General features: G+C 46.7%; 8 protein-coding genes across 8 annotated transcripts; 5 read left to right on the top strand and 3 right to left on the bottom strand.

Moving 5' to 3' along the window:
- Positions 1-2,503: 2,503 nt before the first annotated feature.
- On the bottom strand, positions 2,504-3,025 carry BDV38DRAFT_263388 (uncharacterized protein). Its single transcript, XM_032056176.1, has one exon. It carries the CDS (start codon positions 2,833-2,835, stop codon positions 2,647-2,649), a length of 189 nt encoding a protein of 62 aa, XP_031907829.1. The 5' UTR covers positions 2,836-3,025; the 3' UTR covers positions 2,504-2,646.
- A 528-nt stretch (positions 3,026-3,553) lies between these two features.
- On the top strand, positions 3,554-6,010 carry BDV38DRAFT_230725 (glycosyltransferase family 15 protein). The gene is made up of 5 exons (XM_032052930.1): positions 3,554-4,000; positions 4,076-4,480; positions 4,534-4,620; positions 4,685-5,093; positions 5,155-6,010. Exons 1-5 carry the CDS (start codon positions 3,729-3,731, stop codon positions 5,494-5,496), a joined length of 1,515 nt encoding a protein of 504 aa, XP_031907830.1. The 5' UTR covers positions 3,554-3,728; the 3' UTR covers positions 5,497-6,010.
- BDV38DRAFT_230811 (uncharacterized protein) lies at positions 5,308-6,331 on the top strand. Its single transcript, XM_032052931.1, has one exon. The coding sequence runs from the start codon at positions 5,511-5,513 to the stop codon at positions 6,138-6,140; it is 630 nt and encodes a 209-aa protein (XP_031907831.1). The 5' UTR covers positions 5,308-5,510; the 3' UTR covers positions 6,141-6,331.
- Positions 6,332-6,953: 622 nt separating this feature from the next.
- BDV38DRAFT_230819 (uncharacterized protein) lies at positions 6,954-10,150 on the top strand. The gene is made up of 2 exons (XM_032052932.1): positions 6,954-7,075; positions 7,236-10,150. Exon 2 carries the CDS (start codon positions 7,339-7,341, stop codon positions 9,727-9,729), a length of 2,391 nt encoding a protein of 796 aa, XP_031907832.1. The 5' UTR covers positions 6,954-7,075; positions 7,236-7,338; the 3' UTR covers positions 9,730-10,150.
- A 187-nt stretch (positions 10,151-10,337) lies between these two features.
- BDV38DRAFT_275647 (putative Ran-specific GTPase-activating protein 1) lies at positions 10,338-13,787 on the top strand (the record flags this gene model as incomplete). Its single annotated transcript, XM_032058068.1, has 10 exons — positions 10,338-10,619; positions 10,783-11,041; positions 11,104-11,232; positions 11,293-11,359; positions 12,469-12,501; positions 12,765-12,916; positions 13,076-13,218; positions 13,287-13,427; positions 13,499-13,619; positions 13,699-13,787. The coding sequence occupies 10 exons, from the start codon at positions 10,338-10,340 to the stop codon at positions 13,785-13,787; spliced, it is 1,416 nt and encodes a 471-aa protein (XP_031907833.1).
- A 776-nt stretch (positions 13,788-14,563) lies between these two features.
- BDV38DRAFT_288353 (phosducin family protein) lies at positions 14,564-15,498 on the bottom strand (the record flags this gene model as incomplete). The annotated part of the gene is made up of 3 exons (XM_032061018.1): positions 14,564-14,579; positions 14,635-14,864; positions 14,926-15,498. 3 exons carry the CDS (start codon positions 15,496-15,498, stop codon positions 14,564-14,566), a joined length of 819 nt encoding a protein of 272 aa, XP_031907834.1.
- Positions 15,499-16,402: 904 nt separating this feature from the next.
- BDV38DRAFT_263400 (uncharacterized protein) lies at positions 16,403-17,179 on the top strand. The gene has a single exon (XM_032056177.1). It carries the CDS (start codon positions 16,458-16,460, stop codon positions 16,683-16,685), a length of 228 nt encoding a protein of 75 aa, XP_031907835.1. The 5' UTR covers positions 16,403-16,457; the 3' UTR covers positions 16,686-17,179.
- A 539-nt stretch (positions 17,180-17,718) lies between these two features.
- On the bottom strand, positions 17,719-19,469 carry BDV38DRAFT_263401 (WD40 repeat domain-containing protein). The gene is made up of 5 exons (XM_032056178.1): positions 18,979-19,469; positions 18,175-18,887; positions 18,019-18,108; positions 17,843-17,962; positions 17,719-17,778 (listed from the first exon to the last, which is right to left on the bottom strand). Exons 1-5 carry the CDS (start codon positions 19,094-19,096, stop codon positions 17,758-17,760), a joined length of 1,062 nt encoding a protein of 353 aa, XP_031907836.1. The 5' UTR covers positions 19,097-19,469; the 3' UTR covers positions 17,719-17,757.
- Between the last annotated feature and the right edge of the window lie 3,999 nt (positions 19,470-23,468).

Below are 23,468 nucleotides of genomic sequence, written 5' to 3' on the forward strand. Positions count from 1 at the left end.
CCAACACACATTTACAACATGTATACTTAACCGGCCCACAGTAGTTAATTCAAGTCCAGTCCACTCGCTTGTTAACTTACATAACTATCACCAAGCTAAGCAATAGTCTAACGTTGAACCAACGGACTAGACTTTCGGTGGATTGATTCTCCTTTTACCCCTTTCTCTAGTGTGAGAGAGACAGATAGCCAGACGATATTTGCCGGTTTGCCGGCAAGAGGGTTGGTCTCGCTTTGGATCCATGGATGAAATACTCCGTAAATAGTTACACAATATTAATTGGTCATCGACCTTGAGGGACCATGGTCGGTTGCAGTGCATAGATACGAAACCCCCCCCCCCCCCCCTTTTGTCCTCTTCAGGAAAGAGTGTCCCAAAATTAAAGAGATCATTAGTAGTAGTGAGTTGAAAGGTGCAGAACATGGTAGGACTGATGGCCATGCAGCTTAGGTGGACCGGCTTCCCTTACAAGATTGGGGGCCGTCGACATAATTGATCAATCGACAATATCCCATCTTCTAACTGACATACTATATGAATTCATTGTCTGGCCTTGGTTGCCCAACATCATGTCGCCATTACAACTCAAGTCCATTTATTCACCTTACCAGTGTCAAAACATGCATACTACCAAGATCTTATATTCACTGGGAGACCTCCAGCAGTGTAGATTAGAGCGAAGACCAACACACCATTCAATCCAAGGGCAAGCATAGAGTTGCAGCAGATTCATATTGGATACTATTACCATCGTATGAGATTGAAAACAACATGTCCCTCGTCGGCGTAGGCTGTCAGGAGCGGACTGAAACGAAAACTACTTTTCGTGCATTGGGCCAGTCTAGGAACTGAATCCTCAGGTCCCTCGGTGAGATTTGGTATACGAATGTTGGGTTTTTATTGTGCCGGCGATGGAGTTAGTCCTCGCCGGTCTTGGAAAATAATTAGTAGGGCTTATTTCCGAGGTGACTTGAGTTCTCTAAGATTAAGCTCTATTTGAACCCCAAGGGTTCGTCAAAAACTCACGAAGACAGGCGAATTGGTGAAGAACCGACGAAGGAAAAAGTGAGATCTGTTCTTCTTACTCCGTAGTACTATGATAGTGAGACTCGATTTGGAAGCGCCTGGTCACTGAGTCTTGTCCCCGCATACAGGATATTAGACAACCAATTATCATCCGTGAGACAGAAGATAACGAGTCATGTGTCACAGGGCTTCTGGCACTATCTACTACTAATAGATACTTGGATGAAAGCAAAGTCGTACTACTTACGGAGTACTGGGCAACATACTGCCTGTATAGCTTGCATAGAGCAACTAAATAAGTACTATACTCAAGGAAGTACTATTTAGTAGAAAAAGACCTTTACGGGGTTGATCATACACAGCCCTAGCATACCGGGCCGACACAACTTCCTATTTTGCGATTGAATTTCCGAAGGGTCAAGAGCGGTAAGCTCCAAACACTCTGTAATATGTATGCATGTTTCGTGGACCTACAGGTAGTAGTAGGGTATTACGGAATTTCTAGGTAGTCGCGTCCATACTACTAGTAGTACACGGGGCGTACATACATAAGGGCCGATGCACCTGGACCGACACTTGTAGCAGAGCTCTAGTGACCCAATCACGGCAAACGTGAAGTGGATTCTGCACGATGGCTATTGTAATACAGCTGCTAGTTGATGTAATGCAAACATGAGATGATCAATGACATTTGAGTCTAGATGCGACAGTCTATGAGAAGTCATATGGATCGTGCCATATGGGTGGAAGAATTATCATCTCGACTGTGATGCCCTACCTGCTGCACATCGGTTGTCGAACGGGCTAAAAGGCCACATTGTCAAATCCCTTTTACTGCCAAGGGGTCACGTGGAGACCTGTGGAGCTTCAGGGTTCTGGATGCATAAATTACCGGTCCACGGTACAATGTATGACAAGTACCCCTTTACAACACCTTACGCTCTGCCATGTGTACAGCATCAATACATCTTTTAGGTCAACCGTTCAAATAGAGTCGATACTACTCCATAAAGCACGGATATAGGGAAATTTTTAGGCCAATACCCCATACTCCGTACATATCCCAGAATCGTTTGTACCAAGCCTTACCATGTTGTGTGTGACTTGCTTCGTTTCATTGCCTTGCTGCTAAGGCTATCTTATGAGGCTGCTACGATATCACATATCTTGTCAGCAACTTCTATAGTTATGAAGACTGGCATGTACTAGTACTGGGGTAAGCTTCTGTGACCAACAGCGTGGACAACCGTGATCATGTCGAATCTTAAGGCTAGGGTGATGCCGAAAGGACGATTTTACGTGATTTCCCCTTCACAACCTCACAAAGCAATCATGGAGATTCCTCTTGGTGCTCACTCAGTTGTATGTATATAGATTTGTGTTTATCCCTTCGTTGTTATCTTAACGTTCTTGTAATAAATCCCATGCTTTGGGGATGGCTGTAGTACTCCGTAAACTTGTAATAATTACAGGCTTCTTATAGTCTGGTGCACTGACGGAGTACGGAGTACTCCATTCTTATTATCCCCCTGGTGCATTGGGGCGCTTAATAGGTAATCGTAACTTGGAACTATTTACTACCGAATGATAGCAACAACAAAGCCAAGGCTTTAGGGAAGTTTAAAAGACAAGGAAGAAAGGAAAGACAAATAGAAAAATGTCCCGTGGTGCCCTTAGACCTCTTGGAATGATGGTACATACCAAGCATCTAACTATCGTGCAACAGCTTAAGTAAATACTGGCTAATCCAGTGAAGACGTACGTGTCTTGCAGGTCATTTAAGCTTCGGGCTCTCCCATACATATGCATAGTGAAGTCTGAAATCCCCTATGAGAGGATCCCTGACCGAGTTCGATAACCAAGGATAACCAAGGGTGAAAATAACTGGAATAGTAGATTCAAGCGCCATCATCCTATTCCTTGTGTTGCTAATTTTTAGTAATCAATTTGATGGGCGAGCAGCGCCTAAGCAATAATTTACTAACCAGCGATTGCTTGGTGCTCTCCGGACTCCGGAGGTTCCATACCGAGTACGGTATTCAAACCCGTACTAGAAACATACGAAAGACTTGCGACCTTCCAATTTAGTGGGTAAGTTTACCGTCCGTGACCATGACCGCTTGCGCCTCCTTGGTCTTGGCGAAACTTCCACCCATCCCCATCCCCAAAATAATCTTTCATTTCATCGATTGCCTCCCGCAGTCTCCGACCTCCCACCCGAGTTCCTCTTCCAGCCTGACGCGATTGATGAGCTCGTCGACTTGCTCCGTGTTCCCGGCCTCATTGCTAAGGACATCAGTCCCCTGCGTTGCTGTCAACGTTTCCCGCCATCTCTATCTGGCCGACAACTGAAAGGGGAAAAGTTGGAAAGGAGGCATTTCCTCCGGCCGCTCGTTTTTTATTCTATTTTTTTAATGTTCGGTGGCCAACATCTTTATCTCTTCTCGTCAATAAACCTATTAATCGCATAAGATATCATATACTCGGAGCGTATCTCGCTAGCATTAGAAGTGTGGGTTAACCTCACTGTTACTTGCATGCGAACCGTTCCCCTTTCAGCAACCCCGATTTTCACTCAGATACGGCAGTCATTGACTCAGTCTTCCCCGGATTTCCGCAAAATTTCTTTCATGTTCAGTGGATTCTGTTAACACTACTTGGCTTGATCTCTTTTTAATCGACGCAGTGTCAGCCTTGCGCCCATGGGGTTGACGCAGCGAATCTCAAAATGGCTGCCCTCTTCGCCGAGTCTCCCTGTGGATGACGGTTCGCGCGAAAAGGGCCGCACCATTTCCAGATTCGCGTTCTTTAAAAGAAGAATACGCTTGAAGGGCAATTCATCGATTTCTATACCCTTGGGATTTGTTTTACTATTTCCATGCCTTGTAATAGTCCTGGTTTTGCTTCTTTTTGTTCGACACCCTTCTTCTCCCGGGGGTATTTTAATCCCAGCTGGCACACCTCCATCTATAAGGTTAGTATAATCTTGAAACATATGCACAGACCCTTTAATGTTCTCGGTCACTAACAACTCTGCCGCACTTTTTAGAAAAATAAGTGAAAAGCATGACAAGGTCTTCGCCTCAGGATGTCTGCAGGTTGAGAAAGAGGTTGAGGGCAAACGTGCGAACGCTGCGTTCGTCGTTCTCGCTAGGAATAAGGAGTTGGACGGCGTCATCCAGTCTCTCAAGTCAATTGAGAGACATTTCAACCGATGGTTCCACTATCCTTACGTGTTTTTGAACGACGGCGATTTTGATGACAATTTCAAGGATACCGTGAAGAATTATACAAGTGCTCCTGTGGAATTCGGCAAGATTGACGATACCATGTGGGGTTATCCAAAGTGGGTTGACCATGATGTGGCAAAGGAAGGCATCAGAAAGCAGGGTGACGCCGCTATTATGTATGGTGGAATGGAGAGTTACCACCATATGTGCAGATTCTATTCTGGGTCAGTATACTTGGTTCAGCGTTACTTTTCTAAGGTACTAATGCTGTAGACAGCTTCTTCTACAAACATCCCCTCCTCATGAAGTATGAATGGTACTGGCGTCTGGAGCCAGAGATCAGTTACTTTTGTGACATAACCTAGTGAGATCAACCCTTGGCACCGTTTCGTACTGAGATTGAGCATCCATCACTTACACGTATATAGCGACCCTTTCGTCAAAATGGCTGAAGCAAATAAAACCTATGGATTTACGATTGCCGTTAAAGAACTTCGTGAGACTGTCCCCAACATCTTCCGCTATGCATCGGCCTATAAGCGGAAACACAATCTCGAGTCAAAGGGACTTTGGGAGATGTTCCTCGAAAGGCCACCTGAGGAGGAGCCCAAGCCCGAGGAAGGAAAACAGGATAAGCTTCCCGAGGAAATCCTGCAAAATGAGCCTGGAGAGAACACTGTTCCCGATGTCGACCCTGAGGCCATGGAAGGCGAAAAGTATAACATGTGCCATTTTTGGAGTAACTTTGAAATCGCACGCTTGGACTGGTTCCGCAGTAAGGAATACGAAGAGTTCTTTGAAATGATGGATAGAAGCGGTGGTTTCTGGATGGAAAGAGTAAGTATCTGAGACTTCCCCAGAACCCTGATTTCCCTGCAGGCTAACAACGTAATCACAGTGGGGTGATGCGCCTATCCACTCGCTAGCCGCAGGCGTTCTTCTCTCGCCCAGCGACATCCACTATTTCCGCGATTTTGGCTACCGCCATACGACCATCCAACATTGCCCCGCTAACGCTCCCGCCCGACAACTCCCACGAATCCCGTGGCTTGAAATGACTACGGAAGATGAGAAAGCGCGGTTCGAAGAGGACGAGTACTGGGCAAATCCCGACCCCGTCAAAGAGAACGGTGTCGGTTGCAGGTGCAGGTGTGACACAGATATCGTGGATGTTGAGGGTAAACAAGGCAGCTGTCTTGCCGAGTGGGTAGAAGTTGCGGGAGGTTGGGCTTCTCCCTAGATTCGGGCAACTTCATGCTTTGTCCGCTGTATAGTCACCGCCTCCTCGTTTCCATGCCTTTTTTGTTCAACTATGAGCATTACTCGGGTTGCCGTTGGAGTTATTGTTGCTTGATCCGTCATCTTATGTTGGCTGTGGGGTTCTGGGCGGCGTTCAACGGATCTGACAGCTTCTTTCATGGAAAATGGTGTGATCATTCTCATCAATATTCACAAATTCATCTAGCGTGCTTTGTATGTTTTCACTTGGATTGCCGCGTTCTTGTTAAAACAGGGAGACTTTCTTCTGGAAGAAGACGGTTACTGTCCAGCCGTCAGCTTCAAGTTAGTCACCGAGAACCTCTACCGGAATCTATGTCCGGTCTCTCCACAGGCAGGACCGTTCTCTCTACGTCGCTCTTGGCTACGTTGAGAATTTCACGCCTCTGTTTCTCGCGGCCTCTGACCAAGGCTCGATGCGCGCTAGCCTGGTTTCGATTATGCCTCCTGCTCCGCAATTCTCTTTGGCATATTACTGTATGTTCCGTTCACCTCAGGAACGTGGCTGTCATTGGGTACAATACTAAGTTTCGGTGGGCCGATGAAGATGGAACTACTTGCGGCGTTAACCCTTCTTGGTCCGCTTATCCTTGCAGAGACCACTAATCTATGCCCGATGTCCTGATGCACTGCCTTGCCCTGTTCTATATCTCACCTTTATTCCTACCCTTTCTCGCCGTTATGTCATGAATTGTACATATCTTCTTTTTTTCTCTTCCTTTCCTTGTTCTGAAATCCTGGTGAAACTAGGTCATTTTAGATGCATAGCCGCAAAGAACGCAAAGAAACGACTCCCAGCATGGCTTATTCATAGAGTATGAGATTTCTTTTTGTATGTAAAGGGTTTTACATCTTTCCTCAAGGCTGGATAGTAATACTAGTAGTACTAATGGCCGTGGCTGGGCAATGAGTACTAGCTGCATCAACTAGGCTCCTTCAGGTTAGTGGGTGCCTGATAGGAGATAAAGAGATGCCTTATCAGCTCGATTTTAGAAGAAGTGCACATGATAAAGTATTAGTAGTGCTCGAGAGATCCAGGCAATAAGGGGACAAGCAGGCCACCTAAGTAATATCCATAGATTCGCAGCTTTTCGTATACCTTCCTGTTCAGTTAATCCTCCTTCGGACCGTGACAGGTGAATTCCGTGCCTAGTCATTAGTACTAGTAAGCACACCACAGATCTCCCTGTCATGTGCCCCGCGCGTGGCAGTCACCATCTCCAACTCTATCCTCCTAACATCTTCTCCCACGGTCATCTTCAACCTTTGACAACGCCACTATCTATAATCTGAGTCTTACCATGCTGAGAACTTTATAGACTCGATATCGAAAAGATTCTCTTCATCATCAGTTTGGTCACGGGTTTAGAACCGTCTAATATACTACTCCGCTCGGGCCCGGGACCCTCCCTCACCCCACAACGTCCGCCTCGTCATCGGGCATCCGCTTTTTAGGCTGAGCTTATCGAGGGATATCCACACGAAAACAGCCCTCTGCCGTTAAAACGGACAGAGCAAAAGCTTCCCTCTCGACAGATAACGTATCCTCCCGCTGATCTTTGTTTTATTTGCTCTTTGGCTTAGCCTACGTCTATTGTACTCGACCGAATCTCCGCGTCTTTGGACCTGGCTTACTCTGACTTTTGCCCCATGCTACTTCCACACTGACGACATGGCTGACTCTCCAAGGCCTCACTCCAGACGCCCATCCCTCGCCTCATCCTCTTCACATCTGCGGTACCCAACTTTTCCTCCTCTAAGTGGCTCAGTTGAAGAGTGGTTGTCCCGCTCAAGGCCTATCAGTATGACGTCAAGTCATCTGGCGGACTACACGCCCAGACCACTGAGCGACAGCTGGGCAACACTGAGCGCTTCCGACGTTCATTCTGAGGATGGTAGCCGCTCTGAACAAACCGACGTTGGGTCTCTAATTGACCAAGCCGGTCCGGATGACGTTGCAAGCCTCGACGAGCAGTATAGCGGTAGCGAGGTTTATGGGAACGAAGAAGACGATTATGACTCGAAAAGCAACATTTCTGAATCTCAGGAACTACCCGCTCTTTTCCCTCAGGCCAGATGCTCTATCGATGACAGTAACATAACCACGAAGACTGCTTTTCGTCAATCAACCGAATCGATAGAGTTTACCGAGCCTGAAAATTGGCCTGAAGTTGAACAAGTGGAACTGAAACACACTATCCGTATGTTTGAAGGTATCGAAGCAGACGAGCTGAAGAGTCTGTTTTCTGTCAACCTGCAGGACTCAATTCTTACAGCCACCGTTCAACAAACTATGACGAAGAAGAGCCTTGACACTGATAAGCCGTTCCGTGTGCTTTATATCGGAGATACTGAGTTTCGAAACATCATTCTCGACAAAATTGGAGATGTCCTTGTGTCGAGCACCTGTAGTGACTTTGAAAGCAGTTCCACAGAATCCTCTAGATATCACGTTGTACCAACATCGTTCGGGACAGGCGCAGTCCCTAATTTCGCTGAGCTCCTTCCAATCCATGTCCAACTTATTGTTGACGAGTGCCCTAGAGCTTCTGTTGACTGTCAAAATGATAAGCCCAACACCATTAGATTGGATTTCAAAAATCGGCCATCCTGCACATCTTTCTGGACAGGGGGCGAGTATTGCGTCTCATCCCCAACTGAATGGACCGTTCCTGATGTAGCGATTCTTTTCTTATCCAGCAGAGACTCTGCAACTGTGATGGAGACCCAAAACCTGGCTCGCATTTTCATGGCAAGGCATGGCATTCCGGCTATGGTTATATCTGAGAAGCCGCTTTGGGATCTGGCCGAAGTAATTCCTCTGAATCACCATAGCCTCCACATGTGCCTGGAGTCTCGTCATCCGCTGACTGGAAAAGCCACAGTCCTAAGAAGGTATCCTATTGATCTAGAGACTTTTGAGAGTATCATGCCAGGGCAGCTCAATAGGAATCTTGCCTCTTTGGTGAGCATTTATACTAAGAGGTCTGACAACATCACCCTGGAGAATACCGGCAACTTCCAGAGGAAGCCACTCGTCTTTGTTGAGAAGTGGACAACAAAAATACCCTTCATCCCTTTCCTAAATGACAACCGTGATTTGACGCCTGTGCTGCGTTTAATCACTCTCACCGTTCTCTTAAGCGTAGCTACCATTCTAGCACACTCAGCTTTGCGTGCTACTTCAATTCTATTCCCCCAAAAAGTTTCTCGATCGGTTATTTCCAATATTGTATCCAATGCCCCGAGCCGTACTTCTACCAGTATTATCACCGCAAATGATTTAAAACAAACTTCACTCTCTACACTGTCTTCATCGGTGACCAATGTTCAAGTTTTGGGGAACCATCACCAGGGTCATTCTCAGTTGGACAACATGATGGGCGGGCTATTGTCCCCTCCTAAGAAGCAGGAGTTGGATGGCTTTGAGATTCAGACAGTTGGTGATTGCCACCTTGTGATAAAGCCACCCAATAAAACTTTGACCGGGAAAAAACAGCCAAAATTTGATGTCCAAGTGAGCCGAGGAGCCAAACCGCTCGAATATGAGCTCTCTCGCTTGTTTGATGGAGTATACACACTCAAACTTGATCGAGGGGATGCGTATGGAATTGTGAACGTCACAGTCACTATGGCTTCAAGACCTCCTCTCCACCAAACCACATCGGTGGACTTTGGAACCCCGTGGCTAAAGATCGCAAATTGGAGGCGGGCAGCACATGTAATCTCGTCCCAATTTATGGGGGATTTCAACACCGCGCAAGTTGGATTATCAGAAGTATACAGTCGACTTTGCACTGATTTGCAAGTCATTATGGGGGATGTTGTAAAAAAAACCCATCTCTTACGCCGAGAAGCAAACGTTCTCCGTCATGGCACTGGGCAACTTTCTGAGACAAAAGACGTGGTTGTCTCGATGTCCAAGCAGCTTTCTGAAGTCGTCAGACGTACTGCTGTCCAGCCATTCCTCGCCGTATCATCAGTCCTGCAGGAAAAGACCATCAAAGTAAACCAAGAGACGCAGGAGATTATCAGTGGTACATGGCATCGAATTAGCAATCAAGCACATGGGTTTGAACTCAAATCTGTGAAGGACCATATTCGAAATGCAAGGAAGATCCATACGCTAGACAAGGCCCAGAGAAGAGCTAAATGCTTGATGAAACGAAAGTGCCAACACTCTGAATGTTTGTGAGAAAAGCTGCGGGCTTGTACCCTTGCTTACTAGTCTATGTTCACGGCTTCAAACTTTGTATTTGCTCTTCGTACGTGCCTGCGGTGCCTATTCTTCTTCAGTGTGTTTCTCTTCCCTCGTACATCTCCTTATTCGTCTTCTTCTTCCCCCTCCTGCTATTCGGGGAGGGATGGTTTGTCTTGTTCCTAGGCGAAAAGGGTCATGATATTTTTGCTTCCATTTACTTTTTTAAAGGCCTGGAACTACGTTAGTGTTTCGGGACAGTTGCTATGTAGTAATGAATACCATGTGAAATGCTAAAAACCCTTTTTTGATTTTACCACTCTTTCTTCGCCTAGAAATCTTTAATGATATTTCCCCAAGGTGGCCCGCAGAATATAAGAAGAGGCTTTCAAGGCGGTGGCACTAGCGGCCTTAGGTCGGAGGCAATGAACTACCCCCCACCTTTTACAACAAAAACAGCCGACCATATTTTCTCCCCCTCTCTATAACCATCTCCCTAAAACTTCTTCCATCTCAAAACAATAGGTATGTGCTTGCGCTCCCACTAAAGCCCGAAATCACTGGAACTCACAAACTCAGCAGAACTTCATCCCCATCTCGTCATCATGTCCGACATCCCTGAGACCAAGCCTGACCCCACTACCAGCGCTCCTGAGGTGGCTGAGAAGCCCGAGGAGACCACCACCTCTACCGAAGCTCCCAAGACTGAGGAGGAAAAGTCTACAACTGAGGCCGTAGCTGACACAGCTAAGGAGGCGGTTACCAAGACAACCGACAGCGTTTTCGCTATGTTCGGCGGTGGTCCCAAGAAGGAAAAGAAGGAAGAACCTGAGGATAACAATGATGAGCCATCTGGCTCTTCCAAGGCTCAGAAAACTGAGGAAGACGTGAGTACCTGTTTCCTTTGGCTCGCTAGACTGCTCCTTTGCTCAACATGCGTTCTACATCATCATCACTTTCCTGCACCAATGTTTTTGGCTCTTATGAGTCAATCGTGCTACGAGTTCGATTAGCCTCAGTACAGGTGGCTAACGATTCATTAATCTATAGGATGAAGCACCTGAGTCCCCTGATGTTCACTTTGAGCCTGTTATCCGCCTGACCGAGAAGGTGGAAACCAAGACCAACGAGGAACTTGAGGAGCAGACCTTCAAGATGCGCGCTAAGCTGTTCCGATTCGACGCTGAGAGCAAGGAATGGAAGGAGCGTGGTACTGGCGATGTTAGACTGCTCAAGCACAAGGAGAACCAGAAGACTCGCCTGGTGATGCGCAGAGACAAGACCCTGAAGGTCTGCGCCAACCACTACAGTAAGTTTGGCGCATATGGACCCTGTTCTTTTCTTCACCCGGATTACTGATGGCCTATCTAGTTGTCCCTGCAATGAAGTTGAGCCCCAACGTTGGCAGTGATCGCAGCTGGGTTTGGAACGCCACTGCCGATGTCAGTGAGGGTGAGCCCGAGGCGCAGACCCTGGCTATTCGTTTCGCCAACAGTGAGAGTAAGTTGATATTCGTGACGAGATGTGTTTTCGATTATGGCTTTGCTAACTGAGCTTTAGATGCCAACCTGTTCAAGGAGGCTTTCGAAAAGGCTCAACAGGAGAACGAGAAGCTCCTCGCCGACCAGTAAAACTTTTGCCCCCGAGTGGGCTGAAATGAGTTTTACTTGATGAACTATCATTAATTACCCTTTTGATTGCTTCAAAACACTACGAGTGAATATAAGACTCGCCGGTGGACAACACAGCGTTAACCCATCTGAATCCCCTTCCCTATCACATCCTTTCCGATATTGTCACATCCTCCAGCCCCATCCCCCGACGACTACGCGACGAGAACGGTTCACTGACACCGGTCGCGACAAGATCGCGAGCCAGCTTCCGGCACACATTCAACCTCACCAGATGATGTTGAATGTATGTTGATATGGCAGTAGATCAGTAGACCCTGGACCCCTGCAAATATATGTTTGAAATGCACGATGACCCCGTTATGTATTGAATCTCATAAAATCAAATATAGATCTCCTGTGTCACGCGTAAAGATCTCGTTGCTATTGCAAGACTTCACCGCTGGCATATGTTAGGTGCATATGCTCATATATGCGGTGACGATAGGCCTTAAAAGTGATGGGAAGGGTAGGGTAGAGTCATCAGTCACATAATTTTTCTTCGAAAGAACGGGCGTATCGAGCTCTGGTATTTCATGATGTTGGATGGTTTAGGGTCCCTAGCGGCAAAGGTTGACCACGACCACCAGTTAACGTCTAAGTCGTGAATGCCTGAAAGTCAAGTCAGTCGGATCGCTTCATCCGCCCCCCTCTTCCTTGCCGACCTTCTTCACTCTCCCTCCGAACTCTTCCCTCCTCAATACCTTTCTTCCCACAACTCTCTATTCAGGTACACCCTTACGCGGTTATCGCGCGATCTCTGAGGGTTCCACCCAATCGGAGTCCTAGTAGAATCTCACCGACAAGCGTCCTATTCGACCTCGCCTCACCTTTCATTCGCGCAATCCCCGAGCTCGATAGCTCGAACTCATCATTCACCGAGTACTTTCCACTTATTCTACTCCCCTCCCGGTGGGCGTAACCAAAGTTCGCTGGCAAAATGCCCGACGTGAGTTCCTGATTGTTTCAATTCATCGCATCGCCGTCTTCTCCAATTGGCAAATGTGTTTATCAGCTTGCTGTCGCATTCGACTAACGCTCTCTTTCTCCCCATTTAGGTCAAGAGGAATGTCCGGCTGGTCACAGAACAGCATGTTGTGTATGTTGAATCCTGCACGCCGATCTCCCTCCCATTATAATGAAACCATTCCATCCCCATCAGCCAACCCTACGCGCCCGTCGCTGTCACACTTTCCTAAACTTACTGGTTACCTTGACTTTTGTTGTCGCGATTGTAAAGCAACCAAGGCGCGGTAACTTTGTTTTTCTGCACGTCGCTATAACTATAAGCTACGGGGATGACAACAGGGCTTTTTATTTAGCTGTGGCTTTTGCTGACAGGTCGCGTCTCTGCTTCGATAGAAACAAAGATTCGGGTGTTGAAGGGTTCCCCCTCCGGGCGTGGTCTATCGAGATTTACCTGGTCAATGACCATGGGGAGCAAGTGCCGGCCAACGTCTTCGACAAGGTGACGTATACACTTCATCCTAGTTTCGGGGATCGGTCCATTCAAAGTACGTTATTTCCTATCATCTTTCCAACACTTGGTGTATATTCCCTCTACACAAATTGAGCCGCACGCCCTGAGCTTGAAACTCTCTTAAGAAAGCGTTATCGCCGGAAGCCTTCGGGAATGTTGAGGAAATATCACTAACGCGCAAAAATGACAACAGCCTTCAAGAACCCCCCGTTCAGGATTTCAGAAGAAGGATGGGGTGAATTCGACATGCAAATCACCCTTCACGCCGACAAGGATCATTACTTGACACACGACCTCAACTTTGCACAGACACGCTACGAGTCCAAGCACGTCATCGTAAGTGTCTCCGTCTTCGTCCCTGTCCATACATCCACTCAAGTGAAACCGCTCATACGTGATGTCAGACATTTAAAAACCCCAAGCCTGCCTTATTGGCAACCCTTCGTGAATCTGGGCCCATTCCCGGAGACGAGAATGGAGTGAAATCTAAGCGTTCCGCAGCTAGCGAAGAAGGATCAAAGAAGAAGAAGCGAACAGAGAAGAGCGTAAGGCCCTTACTACCTTCATACATAGCAAAAACCAAGCGCACAACCTAACATGAAATTCGTTTTCGCAGGTGGATATGGACAAGTTAGCCGACGGCCTCCAACGACTCGGAGAAGACGACCTTCTCCAAGTGGTGCAGATGGTACACGACAACAAAGCCCCAGACTCGTACACCAAGAACGATGTCGAACGTAAGTTCTCCACGGAAACCACGCTACACATTCCGAAAAGAAAAGCGGAAGATTCAAAAGAACTAATCGATTCCTACAGAGGGAGAATTCCATGTCGATCTTTATACCCTACCAGACACCCTGATCAAGATGCTCTGGGATTTCACGCAAGAGAAGGGCGCTCTGTGAATTGTTTTGGAGGGGGGCATTTTCCTTCTCCATCTCTATCTACCTGTTTGCATCACTGTCACTTTTTTTTTCCTTTTATCCTGGTCTGCTTCCTTTATCTTCTTACCCCAACTGCTTTTTTGTATTTCTGATCAATGGACCGTACGATGAATGGGACAAGGCACCGGCCCTGACACATCAAACATATTGAAAAAGAAAAAGAGACAAAGAAGAGGGAACGGAAGATTACCCCACTCATGCGGAGGATGGATGAAACGAATATACACGAGTCAAGACAACTACCCCAACAGGAGGATGCACCGTGATGCTGGATTCCTTGAAGAAAGAGATCGGAAAGCTTGCTAACGAAAGTCCGCGGCTAATGAAATACGGAGATATAACGCCAATACTTGAAATCAACTTGATATTAATGCAAGAAATTGGAACAATCATAGTGAGATTTTATGCAAAGGAGCCCCACAAAGGTAATATAGACATATCGGGACGGAACCAATGTTGGATATCTTCAAGCTCAATCACTCCACTAAACCCAAATGGCTGGACAACGAGATAAAACCAGAAAAAAAAAAGGATGAGATCCACAATGCGTCACCCGCCAGAACACCTTGTATATGCATGGGGATGAAAAAGTCAAACAGAGTAATGGCACTGCCAGCCTGCAATAAGAAAAGATTTCTAACGCTCGACAATGATGCTAAGGTAGGAAGAAGTCATAACGCCCGGCGCACTTCGACCCGTATTTTTCATATATGAAAATAGTAAGAACGAGTGGATATTTACAGCACTCGGTATCTGAGACGGTCAGCATATCTGAAACATCAAGCGTATCAGACCCAGTAAAACGTACAGTTTGAGTAAATCTTCCAAAGTGTGGGAGGTACAATCGCGACCTTTCGGGATCTGTCGGATGATCTCGACGATGGTCTCAAAGACATCACCACCTCTGTAGGCCAACAATGCCGGAGCCTTGATATGATCCATCTCGGCAATTTCATGATGGAGCTTAACGAAGCGGACGGTTGGGTTTCTGCGCGCAACACCTTCCAGGCAGTCTTCTACTAGAGCGCTACTCTTTGACTGCGGTAGGAGTTAGTGAAATTTCAGCCTATCGTGTAGTAATTGGAAGTGTCACACATACCTCGGGATTATATATACAGACGACCACTACCGTATCGGATGTGACCTTCTCAATGGCATCAAGGTATCCGACCGCATCGACTGTATCGACCGAACCATACATCCTCCGCCGGGGACTAGGCCGCCGAAAGCTCCGGTTCCTCAGTTCCTGTATGCGCTCTTCGCGCCATTGGCGGAGAAAGTGTTCCTCATCCTCATCACTGAGCGAGCCATCCGGAGGCGGAGTATTGTGCAAAAGGTGGGAATCGTCGGCAATGTATTTAGCATGGTCAGGATGATGCAGTGTTTTACGGAAGGAACTTGCGCGCGCGCGCTCGAAGGCCTGGGCATCGGCTATAACACCTTTGGGACCGGTGTTGGCATCGAAGACAATGTTTGGGACATGGTAGGTGGACGAGCCGGTTCTCATGGTGGGATCGTGGTCCTCGTCGTCCGAGAACTGCGGGTGATCTTGTTCGTCGTCCGAAGGGTTGGAGTCGTGATCCGAGTCGTTGTCACGATCCTCAGGATGTGTAGAATACTTCTCTCGGTTGGACTGAACCAGACGGTTGAATTCGTCTTGGGCAGAAGACATAATGAAAGGAAGGGAACACGAGGGGGGTGTATATAGACTTTTAAACGAGCGAAGGATGAACAATGATGGGCGTGGGATATTATTAGAGTCGGGCTGCGCCTTGATCTGCGACCACCGGCAGGGAAGTATTCCTTCGTTTCTCTTTGCTTTTTTTTTCTTGCCCTGAGTAATACCTTTTTTTCCTTCCTTTTTTGGGTTGTCCTGTTGCCTTTTCTTTGATTCACGTAGCTCGTTCCACTTTAGGGTTCGTTTCGGCAGAATTGGGGCACAAAACAATGAACAACGGCGAGGATGATGACGACTCTAATTTGGATGGTTGTTTCAGAAGGTGTCTGTGCAACCTCCTGACGAGAGTGATGCTAAAGAGAGGCGGATTGACTTCACTGGAGACGGAGGATGGAGGCTAAGAGTGGCGGGATGAAACAACAAATTGGTGGGAAGTTTGGAACAGCCGGAGGGAGTGTCCGATGGGGCCGATCCTAATGTGCCCCATTGTCCTCTCGGCATCAGCATCCCACCCCCTTTTCCCTCGCTGTGTTTCAAGAAGTGGAGTCCGTTTCAGCATTTGCCGTAGACTAGAAGAGACGAAGAACATTCCACTCAACCATTCAGGTCATGGTCAAGTTGTTGTTGGTTTTCTTGAGATCCAACGTGGAAAGAAGTCAGCAAGTGGGAAGTTTTGATGGACAATGAATTAACTTTGCTTTTTTTAGCAGCCAACCACGTGGACTGACGGTTAATCAATGCTTACTTCGCTCATTCTCACCGACATTCATCCTTCAAACCTGCATCTTCCAAGTTCCAACACAGTTCTCTTGCCATCCATTTGCTCATCCAGGATCGAGGTCTGTGCATAATCACGAGCACGATACGAGGGTGTCTTTTCTTTTTTTTTTTTTTTTTTTTTTTCCCCAGGCTGGCACTTATTTCAAATCGATCGTCCCTTCACTCAAATTTGAATGCACATCGAAACCCAACCCACCCACTGTAGAAGGTGGAGCGCATCCTTCGGTTTTGTCCAGTTGCTAAGAGAGGAAAGTGCCCGGATTACGCACCATGTCTCCTTCACAGGTGCTCGGAGGGCCGGTTTCAATTGGGCACTGACCAGTTCTAAAAGCAAAGTGTCTAATACATATTATATTCACAGGGATTATGAGCAGCTGACAGTCGCCAACACTGTGTACTAGAGTTCCGAAAGTAACTGCGTATGCCATTTGTACCAGTAATGTGTCAATAGTGTGTCAATCATCTCCCCAAATCTTAGCTAATTGCAATGGAGAACCATAAGATACCATGAAACGGGGTGGAGGAAAATAAGGCGGGGATCAAAGAAGATGAAAAAAGGAGCCGCTGAAACGTAGTAAGACCCAACTCCAGGTCGAGACAAGCTCTCGTGAAAACAGTCAAATGGCACATCCAACACTTTCAGAAACAGCAAGTTAATTAGGGAAAAGAAAAAAAAAGATCACAAGTCAGACAAGGAAAACATCATAGCTTATTCGGAAACATTCCCTCCCTGTCCACCACTGGATAATAAAAACAGAGTACATGCAGGAATCAATGCGTAAGAGAGGCTATCAAAAACAGAACAATCACAAGTAGTCCAAGGATTGGAGAAGAAGAGAAGAACAAAAGGAAAAAGAAAAAAATAAAAAAATAAAAAAATAAAAAAAAACATGGGGGAAAGAGGGGAATTTGCAGACATGGGTAAATATCAGAAGAGAAGTGTTAAAAAAAAAAAAAGAAATCAAGGCAGATCTCCAAAGCCCACGGAGTATAGGTTGAAGCTAAACAACTTTGACTGAGAGACATCTCCACGCGGTGTCTCCTGCAACCATCATCCCCCGTGGCCTGTCGATCGGCAGCATTATTAAGACCACCACGTAACTAAGTCATCGAATAGTGTTACTTTGTTGCTGTTTTTTTTTTTTTTTTTTGATGATTATGTTTCTGTCGTAGCGCGTCCATGGTGCGATGTGACAGGGTTCGACTCAATTTCCCAACCACCCTGATAGTCTGCCCTTGATAGCTCGTCGTTCCCTTCTTGATGACTTCGCCAGCATTCCCACATAATACATATATTATGGAAGTAAGGCGACAATACTGCTCCTCGGTAAATAAGATTATCGTACAACGGCGGATGTTCGACCTATTGCTGCAAGATTATGTTGTGAAAATATCGGAAAAGGACATGGCAAGACAGAGACAGGGTATCTTTGCTTTTTTTTTTTTTTTTTTTTGCTTCGGAGTTCTCGGCTTCTACCAGGCCCAGACCTTAAGCTGTATCGAGAGTAAGATGTTTAGTACAATGAACTCCGACCCTGACGACGAGCGACATGCTTACCAGAGAATCCCAGGAGCCTGTGCACAGACTAATGCCGTCGTTGCTGACTCCAAGACAGCTGACCCGGTTTTCGTGACCGCTAAGAGAGCCAACTTTGTCGCCCCGGAGGACATCCCACACCTTGCATGAAGTCAGCCAATTGTCCATTTCGTCGCCAAATTCAACATTAAACCTACCTTGCATTCAAAATCGTCATAACCAGCGAAAAGCAGTCTTCCAGAGACGGAGAAAGCAACGGATGTGATACCACACAATATTTGGTCGCTCTGAGGATTCGGGGTTAGATCAATTACTGCCTGTGTTGGTTTGAGACGGGGGTGGAACCGACGTACCTGATAAATGTTGAGCTCACGATCCGCGCGAATATCAAAGAGACGGCAGGACGTATCATCGGAACCAGTGCCGAATGCATTTCCGTCGGGGAAGAATTGGATAGCGTTGATGTCCGATTCGTGTCCAGCGAAAGTCTGAACGGCCTTTCCGGTACGAATATCCCAAAGCTTCGCGAAAGCATCACAGGCGCCCGAGACGAAAATATTCTGGTTGGTAGGGTTAATGCTGATCGACATGACGTCGCCCAGGTGGTCGGCGAATTCAGTCACTTTCGAGCCCGATTCAATATCCCATAGCATGCAAGTCATGTCTCCGGACGAGGTGATAATACGGCGATCGTTGATGAAGCGGCAGCAGGAGAGGTATCCCGAGTGTCCGGACAGCTCGCGCGCAACACGAGTAGGACCTTCACGCGAAGAGAGGTTGTAGATTGAGCAGATGTTGTCTAGACCACCACACGCAACGTAGTTTCCACTCGGGGCATAGGCGCAGGTCATGACCCACGATGACCTCAATGGGATTGCATGGACTTTATTCGTAGTGTAGGCATCCCAGATGATGAGCTTTCCATCTTGCGAAGCAGATACGAGATGACGTCGGTCGGTCGACCAGTGCATAGCGTAGATTTTGGCGAGATGGCCCTTGAGTGTCCGACGGGGTTTCATTCCGATGCGAGGCAAAGTGTCAGTTTGGTTTTGCGCCACTTGACGGACTGAACGGCCAATGTCAGTATTTCAGATAGCACGAAAGCCCCCGAATGTCGGGGGCTGCTCGTCACTCGCAGTGGAAACGGGGTTTCATACGAGTGGTATCAGCCAGCTCATCCTTTCTGCGCTTGATCCTATCCTTCAAGCCTTCAGCTTCGCGCCGGGCCGCGGTGATCTTTGCCTGCATCTGCTCGCCGCTCATATCGGCTGCCATCTTGACGGAGCAAGCCCCTGGAGAGGGTGATAGTCAATTGATACAGGTGGGCGTGATCGGAATGGGGGAGCGAGCGGAGAATATAGAAAGAAAAAGGGGGGAGTGAGAAGAGTCGACAGCGACAGGCGTTTGGGTAATATCCAGGGGACTGGGAGCGAGTGTAGAAGGATTCGGGGAGAGGGGACGCGGGAAGAGGGCGGTAGGTGAAAGCTGAAGGAAGAAGGGTGAGGGAGAGCGAAGAGCGAAAGAGGGGGTTTGATTGGATGTGGAGCGAGTCCGGCGGAAGCGACCGAGCGAAAAAGCAGGAAACTTTCGCCCCGGGGGAATTTTTGGTCTTGACTGCAGGGGGAAAAGAAAACTGCTTATGTGGATGGAATGAGAGGAAATAAAATTTAAAAAAAAAAAAAAAAAAAAAAAAAAAAAAAAAAAAGAGAGAGAGAAACAAACCAGAAGAAAAATACAACAGGCAAGGGAAACTCTGATGAACAAACAAAAAAGGGGAGGTGCAAAGGTAAGTGGTAAAAATTTAAGTCAAATCAAGTAAAATAAAATACAGGCATCTCAGATGACAAGTTGGTTGTCGTTAGCAATTGCAACCCTGGGCAGTAGTAAATAGCACCAATAATCAGCCGACGCTCCGAAACTGCCACCAAGAGGTACCACAATAACTTATACTATACAACTTCACCGTCAACGTATGGTAAGCCTTGACATGGAGATTAAACTACAGTCTACTAATTCACTGGACGATCGGGTTGAAAGCACATTAAACATTGAGAGACAACTTCTGTGGTTACTTCTTAACGCGATCGATCCAACGGCTCAACAGGAACAGAACAAAGTGAAGAGAAATTCTTTTTTTTTTTTTTTTTTAAAAAAAAAAAAAGGAATTTAAATAATAATAATAATAATAAGTAATTAATCAGATTGGAGCCTCCTGATGGAGATTGACAATACCATTTCCCATTTACACGAGGCCATGATTGGTCAGCCAGGATGGGTACCACTCAGCTCCCAACTAACTGTAGGTACCTAGTACTTTAGGGGGTTAAGTTTAAGGAGAGGCAGAGAAGAAACGGAAGTCTTCCATCGTTCATACCCAGTGGAGTCCTCATCATTTACACATATCTGGTTGGCCATGGCGGAATTTCACATAGTGGAGGGGGGAAACTTAAAAGACCGCGGAAAAGTTAGCAAAAGTGGACCAAAATCAGGATGGAAATAGTAGACGGTGGAGCATCAAATTGAGAGTGTGTATATGAAGAGGGATGCGAGTGATAACAATCGGATCGAATGACAGTCAAAACTACAAACGGGCTCCGTAATGAATCAATCGGTTGGACTAAAACTCATATAGTCAAACATGGTCCTGGTAAGTTTTATGCAAGCCAAAAAGTTTATAGCTATGGAGTCATCCATTGACTACTAGTGCTCTTAATAAGTAGTCCCTTACTAGTAGTAGTCAAAAGCCTCTCCCGAATCCCGACTGGGTTGAGGTTACGTACATGACTGTATGGCGTTGTACCATATAGTCAATATTGTTCAAGTAGATCTTCTCCAGCTATAATCTTTTATACTTTCCATGTTGCTTCCATAGATTGAGGCAAGGACTGATGTTATCGATTTCATTGAACTTTCATATACCTGTTCGCATAATCGAGTGCTCCGGTTAGTTGCAGCATGTACTCCGCAGGGTGGGAGAACATCCTAAAACCAACGAGAATAAGGATCAACGTGTAACCTGCAGATCCCGTAATGATTTGGAAGTAGCTGTCATATTTATGATCAAAGCAGCCAGTGGCCATAATGCAAGGAGTCTAACTGGGGCAATGTATGAAAGTATGTATGTACATTACTACTCCGTACTCCGTACTAACTAGTAGTTAGTATGTACTCCGTACATTCAGTTCAAGTCACGACCTGATGCAGATGTCTTGAGCCTTGCATTCCCGGCTCGTGATAACCCACAATCCTAGGTGGACAAAAGCACATACTAGATACCAACGGTTTCGATCTAAGTTTGTGTTTCGGCTATACAACCTCGGGGCACTGCATGAAACAGCGTGCAGGCTCTCCATATACTGGTAGTTACTTTACTAGTATATCGATTATCACTTACACCAATGCTGAGCTCGGAAAATAAAAGCGAGGCATTAGAGTACCTCTGTGTACCGGCCATGACACCCAGCATACACAATGGGAACTCTCGACCGACTAGTCTCCTCCGTATCGGTCATCGAAGGCAACACTATGTAGTAAGACAATCGAGAGGTTAAATATTGTAACAGCACTATAAAAATTCGGGCCTAACCTACTGTCGATAGGGATAAATGAACAAGTGGACGTGATTTGTGGATAATGCTGGTCAGTGTTCCCTGAAGTGGGGGCTCTATCGCGGAAATTGGTCGGCATATCCAATGATTTTGTCGATTGAGACTTTGTTCCGAGTGGTCCGTGAGACTCTCCTCATCTCGAGCAATAGCTCCACTGCTAAGAACATACTACGTAGTAGCTCGGAGACCGTGCCTGACTAGTTTGACCAACGCCCCTCTTCAGCGGAGGTCGTCATTACCCGTGATTAATAATAATGAGGCGCTATAACTTGTAAAGAAAGGAGGATTCATTGTTTCTTTTTCTTTCTTTTTTCTGCCCCAGATTGTTACCCGGCACACTTAGCCATTTCCTGCAGTGTCCTTGTTGACCGACCCTTCTGCACTCTTCAAAAGCAGACCGATTCAATAGCAAAGACTTTCTCATCCAACGCATTTTTGACCCTATGACGACATATGGATTTCCTCCGGCCCGGCTATGCCGGTTAGTGGCGTTTCATTTCTTTGCCGGAAAATGGAGGCGCAGCTGCCCGTGGCTGAACGGGTAAAGCTAAATACCAAGCCTTCCGGTTAGGTTCATCAATCGTGCATTTCCGGGACAACAATAGCACTGGTCTACAGAGTCTGTGTAAAAAGGATGTTGGAATAACCCTAAATCCTGCAGGGCATGGTATGAATGGATCATACTTAGCCCTCGTGTAGGAATGGCTCCGAATAGCGCTGGTTCTTGGACGGCGGCTAGTTGTGGTCGCTTCCGCCGTATTTTGCAGCCAGCGCTTGTTTGGTTTCTAATCATAGAACCTTGGGTTGTCTGTGCGTCTTGCGAAGACAGGACATTGATCTCATTTGCTATTGGCTGTAATGTTGGTTCTTGCAGTCATACCTCTATGGGAATCGGCTACCTTGACGGCAGGTTACTACTAGTTGAACTCGTTCGCAAATACTTCATTTTATACGGGGTATGTTCGCGAAGACACGTGCGAGCTTAAATGTCATACCCTATTGGTCAAATTTTAAAATTCTCGGAAGATAGTGGAGCTAGCATTGGTCATCAAAGACTTAAAGATGGGCAATAGCCACCTGTTTTGGTAAACGAGGACGACGTCAAATGTTCGACCCTGGTTTTCCAAACGACGTCATCATATCAGTGCTCTAAAACCTTGACACCACTGGCAGGGGGGCACCGTATTATGCAGACTCTTTCTATTTTTTCGAAAGTAAACCAAATGGTGGGTTCCGAGCTGACCTTTGCTTGCTGGATCTACAAGACTCCGCTCGTTCCGGAAATGGGGCATCACTACGGAGTAAACCCACTGGAGGGGCTGGAGGCTTATAAGCGAGGGAGCCCAGAAGGGAGGTAATTTCCTAAAAAGCCCTTCACTCTCCACAAGTAAAATGACGGCTGTACTCTGAGCAAAGTCTTGTGCTGATAATGTCGGGGAATAGATACTTTCATACGAGCTTTTTGTTGGTTGTACGGAATGCTATGAGCTATCCTGAAGTTTGTGTGATATAGGGTGAAATGGGACTTGAAAATGACCTGAATCAAGAATATCTTTGTTCCCAGCAACGATATTACCGCCTGTCTCATGAGACTACCCACAGTAGTTTATTCAGCACTACGGAGTATATTTGATATGGAGCTCCACATCAAGGTCTTGTGACTTCGGTCTTGGACAATAGAGGTTAGGTTATGTGTAGATCTGGGAAAACAAAGAAGAAGGAAAGGAAAAGAAAAGGTAGTGAGTCTGGTGCTCATATTCGACCAGTACTCATGTGTATCTCCATTTGGCTTCAGCGCACAGGCGTGTGCAGCTTGTAGTCCAGCTCACAGTACAGGTTCACAAAAGGCGGCGAGTGCGGTCTAAAAATGCCCAAGTTCAGCTGCTGAGGTAGCAACGGCTGATGCTCTACATCTCTTGACTGAATGCACGTAGATTTGACAAGCCAATATGTCCCAAACATTGAATACAGCCGAATGGCTGCTCACTGGGGTATGTCTTGAGCATCGTAGGAGAGCGCCGAGGACTCTGGCCTCAAAC

Source organism: Aspergillus pseudotamarii (assembly GCF_009193445.1).
Source record: "Aspergillus pseudotamarii strain CBS 117625 unplaced genomic scaffold BDV38scaffold_99, whole genome shotgun sequence".
NCBI classification, from domain to species: domain Eukaryota; kingdom Fungi; phylum Ascomycota; class Eurotiomycetes; order Eurotiales; family Aspergillaceae; genus Aspergillus; species Aspergillus pseudotamarii.